We start from the raw sequence: 25,273 nt of genomic DNA on the forward strand, positions 1-25,273 counted from the left end.
GGAGGCCGGGTGGACGTACCGCCGAATTGCTCAACACGTGGGGCGTGAGGTCTCCACAGTACATCAATGTTGTCGCCAGTGGTCGGCGGAAGGTGCACGTGCCCGTCGACCTGGGACCGGACCGCAGCGACGCACGGATGCACGCCAAGACCGTAGGATCCTACACAGTGCCGTAGGGGACTGCACCGCCACTTCCCAGCAAATTAGGGACACTGTTGCTCCTGGGGTATCGGCGAGGACCATTCGCAACCATCTCCATGAAGCTGGGCTACGGTCCCGCACACCGTTAGGCCGTCTTCCGCTCACGCCCCAACATCGTGCAGCCCACCTCCAGTGGCGTCGCGACAGGCGTGAATGGAGGGACGAATGGAGACATGTCGTCTTCAGCGATGAGAGTCGCTTCTGCCTTGGTGCCAATGATGGTCGTATGCGTGTTTGGTGCCGTGCAGGTGAGCGCCACAATCAGGACTGCATACGACCGAGGCACACAGGGCCAACACCCGGCATTATGGTGTGGGGAGCGATCTCCTACACTGGCCGTACACCACTGGTGATCGTCGAGGGGACACTGAATAGTGCACGGTACATCCAAACCGTCATCGAACCCATCGTTCTACCATTCCTAGACCGGCAAGAGAACTTGCTGTTCCAACAGGACAATGCACGTCCGCATGTATCCCGTGCTCTAGAAGGTGTAAGTCAACTACCCTGGCCAGCAAGATCTCCGGATCTGTCCCCCATTGAGCATGTTTGGGACTGGATGAAGCGTCGTCTCACGCGGTCTGCACGTCCAGCATGAACGCTGGTCCAACTGAGGCGCCAGGTGGAAATGGCATGGCAAGCCGTTCCACAGGACTACATCCAGCATCTCTACGATCGTCTCCATGGGAGAATAGCAGCCTGCATTGCTGTGAAAGGTGGATATACACTGTACTAGTGCCGACATTGTGCATGCTCTGTTGCCTGTGTCTATGTGCCTGTGGTTCTGTCAGTGTGATCATGTGATGTATCTGACCCCAGGAATGTGTCAATAAAGTTTCCCCTTCCTGGGACAATGAATTCACGGTGTTCTTATTTCAATTTCCAGGAGTGTAGATATATGCATTCAAAATATATATATTCTTTTCGAAACCCCATGTAAATTTAAGCCTATTCCCCAACTGCCTTTCAGCCAAACATGGAAACTATTGGAACACAGAAGCAATGTCAGTTTTGTTCCTGTCATAATATACAAATCCATACGAAATACAATCATCAGTAAAAACAACAAAATAGTTGGCTCCACCTAATGATGTGTGTCGCATCTTTCTACATACATAATCATGAACAAATTCACCTGTAGTTCGCAATTGTAATTTCAACCTCTTACTATGCAGTTCACCATACTGAAGTGATTCAGGAAATAATTTTCTTAAAGTATAGGGAATAGTCAAATTAAAATGAGACAATTGGAAAAAAGTAAGTAAATTGTTTATTATTTCACAGCTCATTGGTAGACAAGATGGTCAATGTTTTCATGGAAAAAAGTTTGCGATTGCCTACAGAATGATGATTGCACCCAGGCGTGCATCTCTTCTTCTGAAGCACATCAGGGGCCATGAATACCTTTCGTCACAGCTCCAAAAACATGGAAAAGGCATGAGGAGTGATAGTGATGTATAGAGGATGTGTAAGGGCTTTGCAGTGAAATTTCTACAGTGTAGTCAGCACTCTCTTGGCAACACATGGATGGGAATTACCTCCCTCCCCCCCCCCCCCCCCCCCCCTTCCCATTGGCTTCGAACAAAAATGTGCACGCCTGGGTACACTCATCGTTCTGTAGGTGACCAAAAACATTTTTCCATGAAGATATTGGTAATCTTGTCTCACAGTGTGATAAAAGTATTAACAGTTAGCATAATTACATTTGAAATAATAAACAGTTTACTTATTTTTTTCCAACTGCCTTGTTTTCATTTCACTGCCCCTCGTATTTGATTTTAAATTTGTAATCAAATCACAATCAGCCATTTTCTTCATATTGTCAAAGTTTGCAATTCCCAGCCTCTTGTGCCATAAGAGAGCTATGCTAGATGATGAACAATTTGCTTATTCTATATTTCCCATACAAAACAGTCACAGGCCTCTTACTAAATACTCATGCATCAATATTACTGTTATGAAAAGTGATTTAAAAAATCTTTAGAGCCTGCTGCTCCCCCTGAAAAAAATTTCCTTTTTTAAACCAGTTCCACATAATGTATCCTCCAGTGTAAGAGGTTGCCATACGCCACTGACTAGTGCATTTAACATGACTGATGCAATGTTATCAACATAGACATCTACCTTACCTACTTTCTAGGAAGGAACTTCGAACTTCCCCAATGGTTTAAGCACTAAAAACCATCACTGGTTTGAAGTCATACATTTTCATAAAGCACTACCTGAAAACCAAATGCTACCACAATTAGTAATCAAAATGTTTCTAATTTCTGCACTCACAGCTATACGTTTAGGTCTTGACTTTCCCTTGACAATTTAAATAGTCTTCTGTAGCACTCAGCCTTGCAATGGCCTCCCTTGTGACAATAACAGCACTCACTATTTTTCTGTTCACAGAATATTTGCTTAAATTGCCCTGTGAACACTGATTTTTATCCCCTGTGAAGTTGAACTTAATAGCAGTGAATGCAGTTGCTGTTTCTTCAGTCTGTGACAAACATTGCTCTTCTTTCAATAACTTTTCTGTTAAATTATCAAAAGTCAGTCTGGTTTCATCACAGGAGTGCCAAGCCATAACAAACATAATGTATTTTGCCGGAAGTCTGCCTAAAACTTTGGCAATTTGTCTATAAATCCCACTAGTTCATCAACATCTGTAAGAGATTGTGATATTGCTTCAACTTTACTAACATGCTGCACAACAGTATCAGAGTGTGACTTTTTATAAGTAATGGGCAGTTGCGATTCTTGAAATTTTCTCAGGGTAAAGAGTATTCCCTGCTGACAACCGTCCAGCCATCTTTATGTGAGTGGTTTGAACATTGCACAGATTATTCTGCCATGTAAATATTGGCCTTCTGGAATTCCATTATTAAGGAATTGATGGAAGTATGTTTGGCACGTCTTATTAATTGTGATAGCGACATTCTACTGGGTAAGGCATGGGACTGGTGATTCCTTTCATATCTTCAGAAATAAAACTTTCATTAATAATGACAAACCTAGAAAAAGTTAATTTTATCAATTTTGACATCTGAATTTTAATTCTGCAAGTTCACCTCTCTTCTGTAGAACTACACCTCAAATGCTCTGATTCTTTTCTGGTCTAGTTTTCACACATTCTATGTTTCACTAAAATACAATGCTGTGTTCCATACATGCATTCTCTGAAATTTCTTCCTCAAATTAAAATCTATTTTTGATACTAACTGACTTCTCTTGGCCAGGAAAGCTCTTTTTGCCTGTGCCAGTCTGCTTTTTATATCATCTTTGCTTTGTCCATCATGGGTTATTTTGTTGCCTTCACATAGTAGAATTTCTTAACTTCATTTACTTCATTATCACCAATTTGATGGTAAGTTCCTCACTGCTCTCATTTCTGCTACTTCTCATTACTTTTGTCTGTCTTAGATTTATTCTCAAGCCATATTCCGTAATCATGAGACTGCTCATTCCATTCAACAGATCCTCTAATTCTTCTTAATTTCCAATGAGGATGGCAATGTCATCACAAATCTTACCATTAATATCCTTTCCCCTTGAATTTTAACCCCACTCTCGAACTTTCCTTTTTTTTCTGTAGGGACAAAAGACTACACCCCTGTCTTACACCCTTTTTAATCCATGCATTTCTTTCTTGGTCTTCCAATCTTATTGTTCCCTCTTGGTTCTTGTACATATTGTATATAAAAAGCCAACTTACGAATTTTCCCTTGTGTGAGACCCTGCGTACAAGATCATGTGCCAACAGAAAGTTCTAGATTCACATAAATTTCTGTTCACATTGCTTCTGCGTAATCTTTCTCTGACGGCATCAATACCAGTTTGTATTGTGTTATTATGAACATTTGCGAGTGCTGTGATAAACTAGTACTGTTATCGTCAATTGCAGGTTTAAACTAAATTGTGCTCTTTCAAAATTTTTAGAACAGTAGGCCTATCCTTGTTCAAAACAATCATTCAGTAATTTCATTGTACAATTATGTGAGAAATAGGTTAGTTTGAGAATTTTTGGATGCTTACAAAACTATTTTTTTGCAAGTTACCTGTACGAGTGTTTAACGCACATAATTTATTTTGTAGCAAATCAGCATTTGTTGTTCACAATTCAGCTCCACAATACATCACACCTGAATTTCATTTTATATCAACGCAAATAAACGTGCATTTTTGAGAATTTTCAAAAGCTACCATTGTCCTTTGCATAATCTACGAACAGTCTGTAGCAAATCAGTGTTCGTAATTTAGTTACTGCAGCAGATTTTCTACCTAACATACCGTGTTACATCTAGTTTTCCATTAAAAAGGAGTAGCCCTATATATTACCAGCATTTAACATAAATTAATTCTGTTTTTGAGCTTGCTAACAACTATAATCAACGTAAAAATGTTTTAGGAAAATATTATTTTTTACCACAGGTTTCTGTGTTGCCTTAATAGAAATCTCATTTTGTGTATCTGCTTCACTTGTTAAAGAGAATTTGCAGCTTTTTTAGCTCAACAGATTAAAAGATAATCTGCAGGCTTAATTCAAAGTTATTTCTTCATTGCCTTGTAACACATTGCACCAGCCAAAATGCAGCTGGAACTGAGCCAGTGGGACTCACTTCACCTGTTTTAGGGAAACCGGTTTTGTCCAGTGTTAGGAGGAGGCAAACACAAAAGGGTAGGAGGCTATTAAATCGTCAGCAGTTCAAACATACGGCGAATGATGGTATCCCTTATGGAAATGGCAGCAAGGGAGCAGAAAAGATACCAGATGCACTCAATGTGTAGGCCTGGCAGCTTTATTCAACATGTTGAAGAGCCTATGCTGGTAGCCATTGAAGGAAAAGGCTGCAACCAACTGCAGATTGTGGCACTCATTGGAACAAATTATGCCCGTCATTTGGACTCGAGGTCATTCTTGCTCATTCCAGTGACTGGAAGAGAAGGTTGAAAAGACCAGCCTTGCACATGGAGTTCAATGAAGCTCATTGTTCCAGAACTGATTGTGGCCCTTTGGTTCTGAGTCAAGGGGAAGGACTGAACAAGAGACTTCAAAGGTTCTGTGACAAGCCAGGCTGTGACTTCCTGGACTTGCACCATAGGGTTGAGAACTGTAAGGCCCCCTAAATAGGTCAGGTGTGCATTAGAGGCTGCTACTCAGGTAGCCGACTGTGTGTGTGTGTGTGTGGTGTGTGTGTGTGTGTGTGTGTGTGTGTGTGTGTGTGAGGTGCACATAAGGATTATTTACATTAGGCAACTCTCCATCCAATCCACGTAACAATAGCTGTATGAAACACAGAATTGTCAGTATAAGATTGAAAGAAATGCCTCCCATAGGTGAGAGTATTAAAACGCCAATGGGAACTGCCAAACCATTCACAACAAAGTGCCAGCGTTTGAAGGGCTCATGAAAAGCAGTGAAGCTCATAACACTAGGTACCAGAAAGCTGGTTGAAACCTGTAGGACACAGCATCATATCTTGGATGGAAATTCATCATTAGATATAGCTTCAGTTTTGCCCCAGGGAAGTGTGTTGAGACCTTTGCTGTTCATGTTGTGTATTAATTACCTAGCAGACAATATTCATAGTACAATCAGGCTCTTCGCAGATGATGCAGTTATCTATAATATAGTACTATATGAAATAAGCTGCATAAATATTCAGTCAGAGCTTGATAAGATTTCAAAATGGTGCAGATATTGGCAACTTTATCTAAAGGTTCAGAAATTTAAAATTTTGCACTTCACAGAACAGAGAAACACAATATTCTATGACTATAATATCAACGAGTCACTGTTGAAATCAACCAACTTATACAAATATCTGTATGTAATACTTTGTAGGGATATGAAATGGTACCATCACATTGGTTCAGTCGTGGGTAAAGCAGGTGGTAGACTTTGGTTTATTCGTAGAATACTGGGGAAGTGCAATCAGTCTATAAAGAAGATTGCTTACACATCACTCGTGCTCTCAGTTCTAGAATATTGCTTAAGTGTGTGGGACCCATACCAGATAGGGCTAGCAGGGGATACTGAATGTATACAGAGAAGGACAGTATGACTGGCCACAGGTTTGTTTAATCCATGGAAGTGCGTCACAGAAATACTGAAGGAACTGAATTAGAAGACTCTTGAAGATAAACATAAACTATCCTGAGAAAGTTCATTAATACATTTTCAAGAACTGGTTTTAAACGACCACTCGAGGAATATACAACAACCCCCTATGTACTGCTCACATAGGGATCATGAGGAAAAGATTAGAATAATTACTGCAAGCATATAAGCTTTCAAAGAATCATTCTTCCCATGCTCCATATGTGAATGGAACAGGAAGAAATCCTGATAACTGGTCCAATTGGATGCTCCCTCTGTCATGCACCTCACAGTGGTTTGCATGGTATAGAAGAAGATGTAGACGTATACCAACTGTCTTTCGCTATAGCTCACCCCCATTTTCCTCAGAATTTGAACATCTAGCACCATTTGAGATTGTTGAACGCTTTTTCCAGATCGACAAATCCCATAAACATGTCTTGAATTTTTCTTCACTCTTGCTTCTATTATCAACCACAATATCAGAACCGCCTCTCTTGTGCCTTTACTTTTCCTAAAACCGAACTGATCATCATCCAACAAACCCTCAATTTTCATTTCCATTCTTCTGTATATTACACTTGTCAGCAACTTGGATGCTTGAGCTGTTAAGCTGCTTGTGGGATAATTCTCGCACTTGTCAGTTCTTGCTATCTTCGGAATTGTGTGGATGATTTTTTTCCCCAACAGTCTGATGGTCTATCGCCAGACTCAGACATTACACACACCAATGAGAATAGTTGTTTTGTTGTCAGTCCCCAAAAGATTTTAAAAATTCTGATGAATGTTACCCATACCTTCTGCCTTATTTGACCTTGAGTCTTCCAAAGCTCTTTTAAATTCTGATTCTAATACTGGATCCCCTATCTCTTTCCTATCAGTTCCAGTTCCCCCCCCCCCCCCCCCCAATCACATCATCTGACCAGTTCACCCCTCATAGAAGCCATCAATGTACTCCTTCCACCTATTCGCTCTCACCTCTGCATTTAACACTGGAATTCCCGTTGCATTCTTGATGTTATCGCTCTTGCTTTTAATTTCACAGAAGATTGTTTTCACTTTTCTGTATGCCAAGTCAGTCCTGACAATCATTTCTTTTTCAATTTCTTCCCATTTTTCATACAACCATTCCACATTAGCTTCCCTGCACTTCCTATTCATTTCAATCCTAAGTGACTTGTATTTGCCTACTCCTGAATCTTCCTGAACATTTTTGTACTTTCTTCTTTCATTGGACAACTGAAGTATTTCTTCTGTCATCCATGGTTTCATCACAGTTACCTTCTAGTCCATATGTTTTTCATTCCAACTTCTATGACTGCCATTTCCAAATATGTCCATTCCTCTTCAACTGAACTGTCAATTTAGCTGGTCATTGTCACAACACTGATAGTCTTAGAAACCTTCAAGCCAATCTCTTCATTTGTTATGCTTTCATATCCCATTTCTTCCCACAATTATTCTTCCTGAATACCAACCCAATCTTCATTACAACTAAATTTTTATGTCAGTCTATGTCTGCTGATTTCAAAAACTCTGCCACACCGTGATGTAATTTAACTGAAATCTTCCCGTATCTCCTGACCTCCTCCAAATACACCTCTTCCTCTTGTGATTCTTGAACAGAGTATTTGCTGTTACCAGCTGAATTCTATTGCAGAGCTTCATTAGTCTTTCTCCTCTCTCATTCCTACTACCAAGCCATACTCACCCGTAACCTATTTTTTACTCCTTCCCCTACAACTGCATTCCAATCCCCCACGACTATTAGATTTTCATCTCCCTTTACACACTGCATTACCCATTCAATATCCCCATATACTTTATCTTGCAGATCTTCAGTTTGTGACTTCAGCACATATACATGACCTTATGGTGTCGGCTTTGGTTTGTTGTCGATTCTGATAAGAACAACCCTATCACAGAACTCTTTGCAGTAGATTACTCCCCAAAATACATTCCTGTTCATAACAAATCCTACTCCTTTTATACTATTTTCTGCTGCTGATGATATTACCCTATGCTCATCTGACCATAAATCCTTGTCTTATTTACATTTCACTTCACTGATGCCCACCATTTGAGCCTTACCATTTTCCTTTTCAGATTATCTAGGTTCCCTATCACGTTTAGACTCCTTGCATTCCATTATCCGACTCACAGAATGTTATCCTTTCATTGGTTATTCAATCTTTGTCTCATGGTCACCATCCCCTCCCAGCGATACAAATTGGGGACTAGTCCAGAATCTTCTGCCAATGGCGAAATCATGGCACTTTTTCCAATTACAGGTCACATGTCCTATGCATTCATATTCTGTGTCTTTAATGCAGTGGTTTCTACTGACTACTGCAATCTCATGCTGCTGATCATTGCTGATTCTTCCGCCTTTTAAGGGCAGTTTCCCCACACCATGTGCCCTGAACCTCTGTTTATTCCTCCACTCTCTTTGACAAAGCCATTGGAAGAATGAGGATGACTTCTTATGACAGAAGTCTTCAGTCACGACTGCTGATGATTTTTATTCAAAATTTAAACAGTGGTGGGCTTCAAATCTGGGACCAAGAACATTTTGATTACTAATCAAAGGCACTACCCCTAGACCAGAGGTGATACATTCCAATAACACATATGCCTCATTTGTTTCACCAGTCTAGGTACATATCTAATTAAAACTGAGGCAAAAGCTTTCTCAAAATTTTTGACTCCCAGACACAGTAGGAAATCATCCTCAATGCCACAATCTATAATTTTGTTCACGACATCTGAATTGTCAATTGTGTAATACCCAGTTTAAGTAATTTTATTCTTTTGCCTAATTATAATATATTTTATCTCAATATTGTGTTGAGTTTGAAGAATGGTTCAATACAGCTCTCCATGATAATTTATCCTGTGCAAGCCTCTTCACTCTGCATAACTATATCAACCTATCAACTTGAACTCACTCACTGTATTCAAGCACCGGACTCCCCCCCCCCCCTCCCCCACACACGCACACACTTCCTTTCATCAAACTGGCAATTACCTGATGCCTCAGGATGTGTCATATCAACTAGTTCAGTCCTTTAGTCAAGTTGTGCCATAAGCTTTCTTTTTCCCCCCAATTCAATTCAGTACCTCCTCATTTGTTATTCAATCACCCAACTTAATCTACACAGCACCTTGTTCAAAAGCTATTCTCTTCTTGCTTGAACTGCTTATCCTTCATGTAACATTTCCATACACGGCTACACTCCAGACAAATACCTCCAGATAAGACTGCCTAACACTCAAATTTATATTCCATGTTTTCTTGTTATTGTCAGTCTGCAATTTACATTCTCTCCACTTTGGGTATCATCAGTTATTTAGCTTCCCAAATAGCTGAACTCACCTACTACTTTTAATGTCTCATTTCCTATTGTAATTCCCTCTGCATCATTTGATTTAATTCAACAACATTTCATTACCTTTATTGTACTTTTTGTTAATATGTATCTTATAGTATCTTTTCAAGACAACATCCATTCTATTCAACTACTCTTCCAACACCCCTATTGTCTCTAACAAAATTACGTCATCATCGAAACTTAAAAGTTTTCTCTCTGAATTTTAATCCACTCTCAAAAATCCTCCTGCTTTCCTTATCAGTTTGCTCAATGTACAGACTAAATATCAGTGGGGATGCACTACAACGCTATCTCACTCCTTCCTCAAACACTACTTTCCTCTCACATCTGTTAAATTGCCAAATCGTAAATAAACTTACATTACTCCTATTTTATCCCTGTTAACTTCAAATTTTCTAAGACTGTAGTCCAGTCAACATTGTCAAAAGCTTGCTCTAAATCAACAAATTTTATAACTATAGATTTGCTTTTCTTCAAGCTTTCTTCTAGGATAAGTTGTAGTATCAGTATTGCCTTATGTGTTCCTACATTTCTTTAGAATCCCAACTGTTCATCCTTGAGGTCAGATTCTATCGGTTTTCCCATTCTTCTGTAAATAATTTGCATTAATATTTTGCAACTATTACTTATTAAACTAATAGATCAGCAGTAATCTCATCTGTCAGCTCCTGCCTTCTTTGGAATTGGAATTATTACACTCTTTCTCAAGTGTGTATATATACATAATAAATGCAATGCTGTGAAAGTGCCTGTGCATCACAATCATCTTCATCAGATGACCATCTAGGAGCAAAGAGTGCTTATTGGTATTCAAGCTAGTCATCGGTCAGATGACGTAACTTCAATCTAACAATGCAGCAGTATACCCCACTTCCCCCACCACGCACATTGAAGGGGATAGATCAACACCAGCACTCCCTATCATTTTATGAATTAAAATTTTTGATTCTATTTTTCTGAAGATGCTCCATCTCAAATGCTCATCTCCAGGCACAACTCCTATAATAACCTTCATCTCTATCAAAATTATTACTGCACTTACAAAATTCTATTGCTTATTTTATAACAGAATCCCAGAAGGTTGATGGATGAGAGAAGACCTTCATTTCCTCAAACTGATCTTTTGCCCTTACATAAAGCTATATTTTCCACTATTACTGATTTCTCAAGGTTTCTATACTTTATGTGCTATCTATTTTCGGTGCAGTATAGGACTATGCTGCAGACTGTCTGCCCTATATAATTTTCGCAGCATTCGCATTGCAACAGGTACTCTCAAATTCAAGCTGTCTTTCACTGGATGCAGCAAATCCGAAATTTTCTGTATAGGTCAGGAAGTTTGCCTAACACCATAATTACATAATACATGCACAAATTTGTATTCAGACGTTTCTTAAATGGAAAGAATGCTGTGGGTTTGTCTTCTTTTGAAGACAGTAACAATCTTCAAAATCTCCAGCTTAACTCTTATTTGACGCAACCAGAACATTTATACATTTTAAAATCTGGTTTCCAAAGCTCTGTCTTACAGACGAACAGTCACTCTGAAATCTTCCAGTGACTCCAGCTCTCTTCCATTTTTACACCCTCTTTCACTGATGCATCTTCACTCATGATGCACTTGATTTCAGAGATTGAGCATTCATACAGTTCACAGTCCCGCTCATAGAGGCCACCTGGGTCACCTCCCAGCACGTTCAGGTGAGCCACAATGGAAACAGTATTATTTACGCGATCACAAATGAGTGCTTGGCCTACTGTGTACCATATAACTGTTGTACAGTCAACGTGTTCAGTGCTACACACAACCTGTATCTTACATGTTGCTCTACAAAGTACTATGTTCCATAGATTGTGTTTGTTCTTGCTATACCAAACATGCCAATAAGTGAGTGTCATGTTTTCTCTGCACATTAGTGTCAGTGCTGCGTCACCTGACAAACATCTCGATAGAAGAAACACTCCAAAATCTCAATGCGCAGCAGCAAGATTTTGCAGAACAGCAGCAAGCTCTAGCCACCACTCTCACTCAAGTGGGATCTGTGTGTTATGCAGGTTACTCACCGCAACTGTCGCCCTTACCAGCATATGATGAATCGGCTGAAGACTTGGATTCCTATGAGACATGGTTAACTAACATTTCCAGGTTTTTCATGGGGATGATGCAAACCTGTGTGGAGCTTTCTTTCTTTCCTGACTTTTGCTGTGCATTTATCAGTGTTGTGCCTTGCACCTTCACAAGACATGACCAGTGTGTCATTTGATGACATGAGCAAGCTTCTCTCAACCTATTACTGAGACATAATGCATGTCATTGCTACTCATGTAAAATTTTACCATTGTCAGAAATGCCCATACCAACCATACAAAGTGTGAGTTGCAGAATTACACAGATTGAGCTGTTGTCGTACGCGTTACGGATCCTACAATGATCACATGGTGCACAATACCATTCACCTGGATGGACCCAGATATGGAAGTTCACGAAAAAGGGCTTCAGTGTGAGAATCTGACACTTATGGATGTGCTCAATACAGCGCAGTCCTTTGAAGTGTCACGGGCCACAAGCGATCAGATTGCCATGTGTGTGGGGGGGGGGGGGGGGGGAGGGGGAGGGGGGAGGTACTGGAAGTGGCTCAGTCAACCCCTGGTGTTCAAGACAATGGGGAAACCATTGCATCAGTACAACTTTCGACAGCATCACATGGGGCAACATTGCTTATGGCCACAACAGCAACAGGCCATGTCACAAAAGCGGTCGTGCGTCCCCCATTCCGTCTTGCCCACACAGCTTTATCCAACAGGAGCGTGCTGTGTGCCCTAAGCGTTGCGGTGTTTGCAGCAAGTGTCGAAAGGAAGGCCACATTGCATCTGTGTGTAACTCCTCTTCAAACAGAGCCGACACAGTAGTACTAACAGATGTAAACTGTATCTCCACAATGACTGTCTCCCCAAACAAATTGTTTACTGACATGTGTGTGTTTAATAAAGTGCTAAAAATGCAATTAGGTGCAGGAACAGCAGTGACTTTAGTAAATGCATGAACGTATATGGACTTGGGCTCCCCTCCCCACACAGGTATCACGGAATTGGTTAGCTACAATAAACAGCAAATTTCGACCCTAGGTCAGTTCTACACTCCTGTCCCTTACTTTGTTGTGGAGCCCACACCACAGACATGCTCAGATTAGATGTGTTTAACACTTTCAGTTTCTCCATTGCTGATGAGGAAATTATTATCTGATCAAGTTCCGTATCAGCAACTGGAGACCCTCTGTTCTGAATTTTCATCTCTGTTTTCCCCTGAGCTCGGTTGTGCTACCAGTTTTCAGGCTCACATTACTATGGCAGAGTCCATCTACCCTCGTTTTATTTCAGGCATGGGAGGTGCCTGTCGCACTGCGCGACTCTGTCAAGGCTGAATTAGACTGTTTGATGTTTCTCAATGTCATTTAGCCTATTTCTTCCAGGGAATGAGCTACACCACTGGTCACTGTTAAGAAGTCGACAGGTAAGCTTCACTTCTGTGGTGACTTCACTGTCATGATTAATGCACAGTCTGTGATAAATACATACCCTTTGCCCCACCCTGACAAGTTGCTTGCAAAATTATCAGGCAGGCACTGCTTTAGTGAGACTGATTTGTCAGAAGCGTACCTCCATTTCTCGTTGGACGAGGGCACTAGGCATCTTCTTATTAGCAATACATCTTTCAGTTTATACCAGTATCAACGCTTTGCTTTTTGGCATTACTAGCACGCCCACAATTTCTCAGCGACAGCGTCTGTGCTCAGCTGCACCAGCTACCTCGACAATATCATCGTTTTCGGTTCTTCCATTGAAGACCACCTTAGAAATCTCCAATCGCTGTTTTCTGCTTTGCAGTCTGCGGGTCTCAAGCGCAATAGTGAAAAATCTCAACTTTTTCAGCCATCAACTGAGTATCTATTTTTTGAGGTTTCTCGCACAGGGATCAAGCCGTTGTGTCACCATGCTGACATAATTGCAGCTTTGCTGCAGTCAACCTCTGTTAAGGAACTGCATGCATTTCTAGGTAAAGTAGTGTACTAAAACAAGTTTTTACCAGATGCACCATCTGTTTCTCAGCCTCTGCACACGCTTTGGCTTAAAAATGTGCCCTTTTTTCTGGTTCCTAGCTTGACCAGGCATTCACTTTGCTTAAATCTAAGCTTCAATCTGATCTGTGCCTGGACATTTTTCAACCAGTTCAGCATCTTGTGTTGGCTACAGATGCCTCTCAGCACGGTCTTGGTGTGGTGTTGGCACAAAAATATGTGAATGGGTCTGAATGCTAACATTTCTAAGACTTTCACTCCCGCTCAGCAGTGGTATTCTCACATTGAAATGGATGCTTCAGCAATAGTGTTCACCCTGAAGAAATTTCATGTCTGCTTGTATGTTTTTAAGTTCCATTTAATAATGAATCACAAGCCATTGGTTGCTTTTTTAACCCTTCAACTTCTGTGCCGGAAAAGACAGCACATCATTTGCAGCGGTGGGCTCTATTCCTCTCCTGTATCATTATCAGATCCATTACCTGCCGATGGCACAACATGCCAATGCCTATGTCTTATCTCGCCTTCCAACTGGGATGGGCCTGGTGTTTGAACAGAATGAGTTGCATTGTTTCTATTTAGACACTGAGAACCAGAATGCAGTAGATGGTTTTCCCATCACTAGTACCACGATAGCATCTGCTGTTGCCGCGGGAAAACCCCCAGGCTTTGCCTTGGATCCCTTGCATTATTACCTCAGCCTCCAGCACCACCTTTCTGGGTTTGAAGGGGTTCTTTTGTTAGCTATGAGGAACACTGCTCCCTGGGTTGTGATTTCTGCTTCCTTACACTATAATGTACTGTAAATTCTGTATGTTGCTCAATGGCAAACCTCTCACACCTAAGCTTTTTTTTTTTTTTTTTTTTTTTTTTTTTTTTTTTGTGGTTTTAGGGCGCAAAACTTCTATGGTCATTAGCGCCCAGCCCGTGACTTAAGACAGTAAAAAACCGAAATTGAAAACCAGCAGCAATGGGAACAAAGTCAGAAAACTGGAGAAACTAAAAATAGAAGAATGCTTAAAAATCTGCTACAGAAAGGGGGTGGTTGTCCCCAAAAAAAGCTTCAAATGACTGACGTCATTTCACTGTCACTAATAAACTGGAGAACGCGGTCGGCTGAGCGCGTGTCATCTGCTAAAATCGACGATAAATCAGGCGATAGCTGTAGACGGGAGCGTAACGGATTAAAATAGGGGCATTCAATTAAAATGTGTCTTACCGTCCACAGCTGAGAGCAGTGGGGACAGAGTGGGGGAGGATCGCCGCTTAAAAGATGTCGATGGCTAAAACGACAGTGCCCTATCCGGAGTCTGGCTAAAATTACCTCCTCCCGACGACGCGTTCGGGAGGAAGAGGTCCAAGCGCAAGGAAGGGCTTTCACTTCCCGCAATTTATTACGGGGAAGTGCCGACCAATGCGCATGCCATAAATGAGCAACTTGGCGACATAAACCGCTCCGTAGATCGGTGAAGGGAAGCGACTTAATAGCTGGCCGAGGAAGAGAGACTGCAGCCTTGGCCGCTATATCGGCCGCCTCATTCCCACAGATACCAGCGTGTCCCGGGAGCCAGAGGAACGCCACCGAGACGCCCTCCAGGTGGAGCAAGCGCAGACAGTCCTGAATCCGGTGGACCAGAGGGTGTACAGGGTAAAGAGCTTGGAGACTGAGGAGAGAGCTGAGAGAATCGGAGCAGATAACGTACTGCATCCGCTGATGGCGGCGGATGTAGTGGACAGCCTGGAGAACAGCGTAAAGCTCCGCAGTATAAACCGAACATTGGTCGGGAAGCCGAAAGCGATTTGGGGTGTCGCCAACAATATAGGCACTCCCTACACCTAACGTTGTTTTCGAGCCGTCGGTGTAAATAAATGTGGCGTCCGTCATTTGTGCACATAGAACAGCAAATGCCCGACGATAAATAAGTGTAGGGGTACCATCCTTGGGAAATTGACAAAGGTCACGGAGCAGGCAGATCCGGGGACGGAGCCAAGGCGGTGCTGTACCCCAAGTTGTCAAGAAGGTTTTAGGAAAGCGGAAGGAAAGAGAATGGAGCAGTTGACGGAAGCGGACTCCCGGGGGTAGTAGGGAGGAGGAGCGGCCTGCATACCCTACATCAAAGGAGGCGTCGAAAAAAAGGTCGTGGGCTGGATTAGCAGGCATGGAAGACAGATGGCTAGCATAACGACTCAGGAGGACTGCTCGCCGATTGGACAGCGGAGGTTCAGCAGTCTCAGCATAAAGGCTTTCCACAGGGCTAGTGTAAAAAGCTCCAGACACTAAACGTAATCCACGGTGGTGGATAGAATCGAGACGCCGAGGAATAGACGGCCGAGCAGAGGAGTAGACTATACTTCCATAATCCAATTTCGAGCGCACTAAGGCGCGATAGAGGCGGAGAAGGACCACTCTGTCCGCTCCCCAGGAGGTACCATTCAGGACACGGAGGGTGTTAAGCGATCGCAGACAGCGAGCCAAAAGATAGGAAACGTGGGAGGACCAGCATAGTTTTCTGTCAAACATAAGACCCAAGAATTTACCGACGTCTGAAAACGGAAGGTTGACAGGACCTAGATGTAAGGAGGGCGGAAGAAACTCCTTACGTCGCCAAAAATTGACACAAACGGTCTTACTGGGTGAGAAACGGAAGCCAGTTTCGATGCTCCACGAGTGGAGGCGATCGAGACATCCTTGAAGACGTCGTTCAAGAAGGCTGGTCCGTTGAGCGCTGTAGTAGATCGCAAAATCGTCCACAAAGAGGGAGCCCGAGACATCATGAGGGAGACAATCCATAATTGGATTTATGGCGATGGCAAACAGTACAACACTCAGCACGGAACCCTGGGGTACCCCGTTTTCTTGGGAGAAAGTACGGGAGAGAGTAGTGTTCACCCGCACCCTAAATGTGCGCTCTGCCATAAATTCGTGAAGAAAAAGGGGCAGCCGGCCTCGAAAGCCCCAAGAGAACAGTGTGCGGAGGATGCCTGTCCTCCAACAGGTATCGTATGCTCTCTCCAGATCAAAAAATATTGCTACCGTTTGGCGTTTCCGGAGAAAATTGTTCATGATGTAAGTGGAGAGAGCAACAAGATGGTCAACTGCAGAACGATGCTTTCGGAATCCGCATTGGGCAGGTGTTAAAAGACTGCGGGATTCCAGCCACCAAGCTAAACGGTAATTCACCATACGCTCCAAAACCTTACAGACACTACTCGTGAGAGAAATGGGACGATAGCTAGAGGGGAGATGTTTGTCCTTTCCAGGTTTCGGAACGGGAACGACAATAGCTTCCCGCCACCGTCTGGGAAAGGTACTGTCGGTCCAAATTCGATTATAAAGGCGAAGGAGGTAACGCAGACTATGGGTTGATAAATGCAGCAACATCTGGACATGGATTCCATCCGGTCCTGGGGCGGAGGAGCGAGAAGAAGAGAGGGCACGTTGGAGTTCCCGCATGGAGAAAACAGTATTGTAGCTTTCGTGATTTGGAGAGGAGAAAGCAAGATGTCGCACTTCTGCTGCACGTTTCTTCGGGAGAAACGCTGGCGGGTAATTTGAAGAGCTCGAAATCTCAGCAAATTGCTGACCCAACGAGTTAGAAATTGCGACGGGGTCCACTAAGGTATCATGCGCGACAGTGAGCCCAGAGACCGGGGAGAAACTAGGCGCGCCTGAGAACCGTCGAAGCCGACTCCAAACTTCCGAGGAGGGAGTGAAGGTGTTAAATGAGCTAATAAAGAATTTCCAGCTTGCCTTCTTGCTATCGCGGATGACGCGACGGCATCGCGCACGGAGCTGCTTATAGCGGATACAGTTGGCCAAAGTAGGATGGTGACGGAAATTGCGTAGAGCACGTCGCCGCTCACGTAGTGCGTCACGGCATGCCTCGTTCCACCAAGGAACTGGGGGGCGCCGGGGCAATTCGGAGGTGCGTGGTATTGAACGTTCCGCAGCTGTAAGAATAACGTCGGTAATATGTGTGACCTCATCGTCGACGCTGGGAAAGCGACGGTCATCGAATGTCGCGAGAGACGAAAAAAGTGTCCAATCGGCTTGGGCAAATTTCCAGCGTCGCGAGCGCATATATGGCAGTGGAGACTGCAGTCTAAGGACACATGGAAAGTGGTCACTCGAGTGTGTATCATCAAGGGCGAACCATTCGAAGCGCCGAGCTAGCGGAACAGTACCGACCGCAAGGTCCAAATGAGATAAATTTGTCGTGGAGGCAGACAAAAATGTGGGGACCCCAGTGTTGAGGCAAACTAGATCTGCTTGGTGGAAGACGTCTAGCAATAGAGAGCCACGTGGACAAGGATGAGGAGATCCCCAAAGCGGGTGGTGGGCATTGAAGTCCCCAACCAGCAAATAGGGGGGGTGGAAGCTGACCAAGAAGATGAAGGAGATCAGCTCGTGCCATTGGTGTGGATGATGGAATGTATACAGTACAAAGAGAGAAAGGGAAAGACGGACGGCGACAGCTTGGAAGGAACTGTTTAAGGGGATTGGGTGATAATGGAGAGTATCATGGAGAAGAATCATGAGACCTCCATGGGCTGGAGTGCCTTCAACAGAGGGGAGGTCATATCGGACGGACTGAAAGTGAGGGAGAACAAAGCGGTCATGGGGACGCAGCTTTGTTTCCTGAAGACAGAAGATGACCGGCGAGTAGGAGCGTAACAGGACCGACAATTCATCCCGATTGGCTCGAATGCCGCGGATATTCCAGTGGATAATGGACATGGGGTGAAAAGAAAATGGAGGAATGTGACCAAAGTTGCTGTCAACTCAAAGACTGCTCAGAGCTAGCAACCGACAACATGGAATGGCATTCAGCCGAAGGCAGAAGATCCTGATCCATAGGTTGGTCAGGAGCAGTCCCTGCCACCAGCGATCGGCCGGTTGACCGGCCACCAGCAGTGCGCCTCGGCGACACAGAAGATGGCCAAGGGCGATTTCCGCCAGGTGGTGCTGTAGAGGGGGCACGCCTTGGCGGAGAAGGAGAGGAACTGGGTTTCTTTGTAGCCTTCTTGGAAGAATGTTGGTTAGATGAAGGAGGAACCGATGGTTGTGAAGTTGCGGTACGTAAAAACTCTTCACGAGTATGCTCTTTTTTCGAAGACTTGGCGTCCGACTTTTGGGCTCGAGATGTAGCAGAACCCGACGAAGGGTGAGCCATAGAGTGGGCAGGCGAAAGTGGTGAGGTTGAACGAGCGATCTTTGCGCTGGCCGATCTGACGACCGTGGTACTAAAGGTGAGGTCGCAAGTCTGCGTGGCCGCCTCCTTTGTTGGCCGAGGAGAAGCAAGGACAGTGCTGTATTTTCCTGTCTGAGGCACGGTGGGCTTGCGACTGGCGAATAATTTTCGAGCAGCAAAGGTCGACACCTTTTCCTTCACCCTTATTTCCTGGATGAGCTTCTCGTCCTTAAAAACGGGGCAATCTCGAGAGGAAGCAGCGTGGTCACCCATACAGTTGATGCAGCGAGGGGATGGAGGTGGACAAGCACCCTCATGGGCATCCTTGCCACACGTAACACATTTGGCTGGATTGGAACAGGACTGGCTGGTGTGATTGAACCGCTGACATCGATAGCAACGCGTAGGGTTTGGGACGTAAGGGCGAACGGAAATTATCTCATAGCCTGCTTTGATTTTCGATGGGAGTTGAACTGTGTCAAATGTCAAGAAGACAGTGCGGGTTGGAATGATGTTCGTGTCAACCCGTTTCATTACTCTATGAACTGCCGTTACGCCCTGGTCAGACAGATAGTGCTGAATTTCTTCGTCAGACAATCCATCGAGGGAGCGTGTATAAACGACTCCACGCGAGGAATTTAAGGTACGGTGCGGTTCCACCCGGACAGGGAAGGTGTGGAGCAGAGAAGTACGCAGCAATTTTTGTGCCTGGAGGGCACTGTGTGTTTCTAACAACAGGGTGCCATTCCGTAATCTGGAACAAGACTTTACAGGACCTGCTATTGCGTCGACACCTTTCTGAATAATGAAAGGGTTGACCGTGGAGAAGTCGTGACCTTCATCAGACCGAGAAACAACAAGGAACTGTGGCAACGATGGAAGAATCGTCTGTGGCTGAGACTCAGTATACTTACGTTTGTGAGCAGACTTAGTGGAAGGTGAGGAAACCATTGCGGAAGAATCCCCCATGATTACCGGCGTCTCCGATGGCGCGCTCCTCCCTTGTGGGGGCCCTCTCTGAGGGCACTCCCGCCTTAGGTGATTGTTCACACCTCAGGTCACACCTCCCGACAAACGGACGGAGGGACCAATCGGCATTTTCGGAAGGTATCAGCTCGGGTAATCACCCCTCCCTGGGCCTGGCCGTTACCAGGGGGTACGTACGTGTCCTACCTGTCTACCCGGGGCGGGGAATTACGCGTTACCCCGTCAACGGCTACGCACGAAGGGCGTGGGTCGGCCTTCAGACACGCACAGGGAGGAAGAAAGAGAAAGGGAAAGGAAGGAAGAGAGGTCTCAAACGCTGCAGCGGAGAAAAGGGAAAGAGAAGAGGTAAGGAAAAGAGAAGGACAAAGGAAGGAAGAAGACAGAGAAGGACAAAGGAAGGAAGAAGACATAAAAGCAAGGAAGGCAAAGAATGCAGTACATTTACGAGCGTCCGTCTCCGGACGTAGGCACAAACCATACTCCCAGATGGGGAGAAAGGGATGGAAAGAGCCAGAGGTGAGGGGAGGAGGGGCGAAGATAGGGATGGGGAAGGATGCGGAATGGGAAGGTATGCAGCCCGGAAAGGAAGGAAGGCCACATTAGCTCGGGGTCCCGTGCTCGCTACGCACGTATCCACAAAAGAGTTGTGGACCCCCTGGGGGGACACCTAAGCTTTGGCCCTTCAGTACATATATTGCCTGGGTGTAGATGGGGACACTATGCAGCTTATTGCTGCTTGCACTTCCTGTGTTCAGCAACAATATTTATTAAGCAGACACAAAGTAGTGGGCAAATAATGCTCGAATTTTCTTTTTTACCTTTTCTGTAGTTACATTCTCCAATGCTAATTTCATGGCTTCCACAACGGAGACTCCACGACCTGTGAAAGAAAAAGCATCATTAAATGGTCACCCAGGTATCAAAATATACAAGTGATCAACACTGTTAATTAACACACACACACACACACACACACACACACACACACACACACACACACACACCTAGACTCTGTATCAAGATGTTATTTGAAACTGGGTGATTTGTGCTTCAAATTATCAAGGTTACTACAGAAAACTTTGGAGCTTTGAGACTCAGATGATATTGTTCTGAAACTTCATGTTATTATAAAATGTTAAAAAACTAGTTCAAAGTGAGAAATGGCTAATTAAAGCATTACATAACATTTTAAAATGCAGGTAATACCAATTCACTATAACTGGCTGAGTGAGTTCAGACAGGGGAAGGCACACTGCCTATATCATGTACGCAGACTTCCGACTCCTCCCCCCCCCCCCCCCCCAAAAAAAAAGGAAATAATTAATAATAATAATAATTCAAGGGAAAGACGTCTCACTTTCTACGGACTTATCACAAGGATCGACCAAACAAGACTGAGCAGGAAGACCATGACACCATGGCCGATAGAAGTCAAGAAAGACATCCAGGAACTGAACATAACTAAAACTGACTTTAGAAACCAAGCACTTCTCAGAAGGCTACTAAAAGAAAAGGGGTTTCAGGAGAGATCACCCCTAAAAAGACTTGCGCCCTTTGGACAAAGGAGAGAAAGGAGAAACAAAGCCAGAGAATGCGGGATTACTGGGCAAACATTAAGTCCCTCTCCAGGCTGAAAAGTTCAAATTTTCATTTTATGTGATAGAAAGTTTTGCTTCACTACTTGAATGTAATTACAGTTTTTGAATTGTAAGTAATCTTATTAGTGATTATTTCACAATGAACCAGGCACCAAGTTTGTGAATGTTAAGGTGATAGACATTAGTTACTATGAAAGAAACTGTTTCACATGCCTTGGATTACATCTCAACAGATACAGTAAAAGGATGCTAGCTTCTAACATAAGCAATGCTCTTGAAGAGATCTCCCTCGCAATGAAAGCAGAAATAAGTCTGTTATTATGCTGGGCGATCCTTCACAGGGAAACTAACAGAGTGGACCAATTGCCATGGAATTTGGTCCACGAGAAACACAATAACAGAATGCAATTTAGAATTAAAGCCCACTCAGGTGCCACATTTGACGACCAATTAAATGATTCTCTGTTTGATTTAGTTCATAATAACTTCATAATGCATCTTAACATAGGCGGTCTACCAGTTGGAATGATGAACAAACTGTATGAACTAGAAGTATTTCTGGAGAACACAAGTTATGTAAAAGTTATATGTTTAAACGAGCACTGGCTCAAAATTGAAAATATAAACTTGATAAACTCACTTTAAGGTTACAATTTAGCAGCAAGTTTTTGTAGAAAAAACGATTATGGAGGATCGTGCATTCTAGTAGAAGAATCACTAAGCTTTGAAGTCAGACAGACTTTTAATTGCTTGAATGACAAACTATTATTTGAAAGCTGCTGCTGCTTTTGGAATGGCAAATTAATTATTAGTATATATCATATCCCTGACTACTCAGCTACATGTGCATTTTTAGACAAATCTGAAATCTTGTTGTGTAGATTGCAGGTAGAAAAGTTGTGTAAAAAGGCAATAATTTGTGCTTGCTTCAACATAAATGGAAGAGCTGATGACAGATTTGCTGTTTCTCTGAAGGACATGTTATCTACAAACAGCTTAACATTAAACTTTAGTGAGTACACTAGAACAACAGCATCTTCCGCAACATGTATAGATAATACAGTGAGCAGCATCAACTATGGTTCCACAGAAAAGTTCATCTTAGAATTAGGTATATCTGACCATTCAGCCCTTTTCATCTCATTGCCAAATTTAGATAAAACAGTAACAGTGAAACGAGTCAGGAGCTTCAGCCAACACAATGTGAATACATTTGTATCAAGACTAAATGAAATGCCCTGGTCTTTCAGCAAGCGGTACTCAGTAAACACAAACTACAACGCTTTTGTATCAGAATTCACGAGTGTTTTCAATGATGCTTCCTCTTCATAACAGCATGTGACAATAATTGTAAAAAAAACTCATAGATAACTGAAAGCATCAGGATCTCTAGTACTAGAAAGAGGAAAATGCACATGGAAGCAAAGAACAACCATGTTGCAGAGTTTGTCAACTATGTAAACAAATACAAAAGAATATTTGGTAGAGTAGATAGGCAAAACAAATGACATGTAGTAAATACATATCAGATGCCACAAATAGATCAAAAGCTGCATGGCAAATTGTCAGAAGTGAAATGTCTGCAGAAAAAAACAAAAAGTTTTAATAATAAATTAAAAATCGGTGGGGAAATAATCACAAACTCCAGACACATTTGCAAAGAAGTCAACAGCTATTTCATAAATTCTAACAAAATTGACAATCTCCTTCCTTCACCTGTAAGTCCCAATATAATGCAGCACAGATAAGTAGAATACAAATTTACTCATGTATCCTGCTATAAAATGGCTAACATTATAAAATCCCTAAAAAAATCTCAAATCTGTGGGCTGGGATGAAGTTCCAACAAAAATAATAAAGGCAGGATGTGATAATATTGCATCCCAACTCTGTCACATAATAAATCAATCGTTTGATGAGGGCTGCTTTCCAGACAGGCTGAAGTATGCAGTTCCACCTCTCCACAAAAAGGGCAGACAAGAGCAGATAGGAAATTTTCACCCAGTACCAATTATATTTTCACCCAGTACCAATTATTTCTAAAATATTTGAGCGAGTAGTGTGTAACCAACTAGAAAAATATAACAGAAAACATAACATTATTGGTAATAATCAGTATGGATTTAGGAAGGGCCGAAGCACTGTGCATGCTATTAATGAACTAATCACTAAAATAAGCAAATGCCTCGATAACAAGGAGAGAGTATCCGGTATCTTCGGTGAGCTCAGTAAGGCATTTGATATGGTAAACCATACGCAGCTGCTCCTCAGATTAGTTTCTTATGGCTTCCATGAAAAAACCTTTAAACTGGTTCAAGTCGTATCTAAAAAATAGGAAACAGAGGGTAATTGGGTTGGGTTCTTTGGGGAAGGAGACCAGACAGCAAGGTCATTGGTCTCATCGGATTAGGGAAAGATGGGGAAGGAAGTCGGTCGTGCCCTTTCAGAGGAACCATCCCAGCATTTGCCTGGAGTGATTTAAAATCACGGAAAACCTAAATCAGGATGGCTGGACACGGGATTGAACCGTCGTCCTCCCAAATGCGAGTCCCGTATCTAACCACTGCGCCATCTCGCTCGGTCAGAGGGAAATTATACAACATAAGGGTGACCCCGGGGTCCATACTAGGCGCATTACTATTTTTATATTATATAAATGACATGCCAGGCAACGTAACTTCAGATAAGATTTTGTATGCACTTGACTCAACAGCAGTAGTCTGCTGCATAAACACTGAAGAATTAGCACAGAAAACAAAACAGACTCTTCAAGAACTAGAAAATTGGATAAATAATAATGCTATGAAACTAAAACGAACAAAAACACAAATTGTACACTTCAGGACCAAACAAACTGTTGAATATATAACACAGTTAAGTTATGAATGCAGAGAACTGATAACTGCAGACTCTGTTAAATTTCTGGGAGTGACCATAAATAAAAACTTGGCATGGACTGATCATGTGGACTGCTTACTGAAGCAGTTAAATAGTTTTGTTTATGCAATGAGGGTTCTAAATAAAGAAACTGACTTAGCTGTTAAAAAACTGAGAATCATGCATATTTCACGTCAGTTGTAAGATACGGCATAATTTTTTGGGGAGTTGAAAAAGGAAGCCTCCTCAGTGTGTTCAAGCTACAGAAAAAAATTATCAGAGCTATGACTGGAAGAAATAATAGACAATCATGCAAACCTTTATTTGCAAGCCTTACTTACTGACAATTCCTTCCATGTTTATATATGAAACACTTCTCTTTGAGTTAAAAACCCACATCTTTTTGAGAGAAATTCATTTACACATGCTTATGAAACAAGGCACAAACAAGAACACATGTAAACTTGTCACAGACTAACATTATTTGAAAATACTCCATATTAGGTGGCTTTGAAGCTTAGCAATAAAATGTGTTCAAAGTTGGACTGCAAGCTAGAACCCACAGGTGTAAACATTGAAAAATATTTAAAAAGCAAATGCTACTGTAGTGTGGATGATTTTATAAATGAGGAAGACAAGTAAGAGATATTGTTTTGTTTTCCTGTTTTTTTTTTCTACATTACATTCTATGTGTATGCTTATGTTCCCTTTTAATGGAGATATATGTTCTATTTATATGCGTCCATACTTATAAACTATGTATCGTCTGATTGTGTATCTAAATATCTAGATGTATACATATATACTACTTTTATGAAAGTATATGCTCTTTGAAGTATCTCCATATTTATAAACAAGAGAA

General features: G+C 42.7%; 1 protein-coding gene across 2 annotated transcripts in view; it reads right to left on the minus strand.

Moving 5' to 3' along the window:
* LOC126187677 (transmembrane protein 245) overlaps window positions 1-25,273 on the minus strand; it is a 246,221-nt gene that overhangs the window by 209,631 nt on the left and 11,317 nt on the right. For both annotated transcript variants that reach the window (XR_007537772.1, XM_049928911.1), the window contains exon 3: window positions 20,755-20,816. Coding sequence is in view for 1 of the 2 variants with exons in the window: in XM_049928911.1 (XP_049784868.1) it covers window positions 20,755-20,816 (62 nt within the window). In the remaining variant the exon portion in view is untranslated. The remainder of the gene's footprint in view (window positions 1-20,754; window positions 20,817-25,273) is intronic.

This window comes from Schistocerca cancellata, chromosome 5, assembly GCF_023864275.1.
Source record: "Schistocerca cancellata isolate TAMUIC-IGC-003103 chromosome 5, iqSchCanc2.1, whole genome shotgun sequence".
In the NCBI taxonomy this organism is placed as follows: Eukaryota; Metazoa; Arthropoda; class Insecta; order Orthoptera; family Acrididae; genus Schistocerca; species Schistocerca cancellata.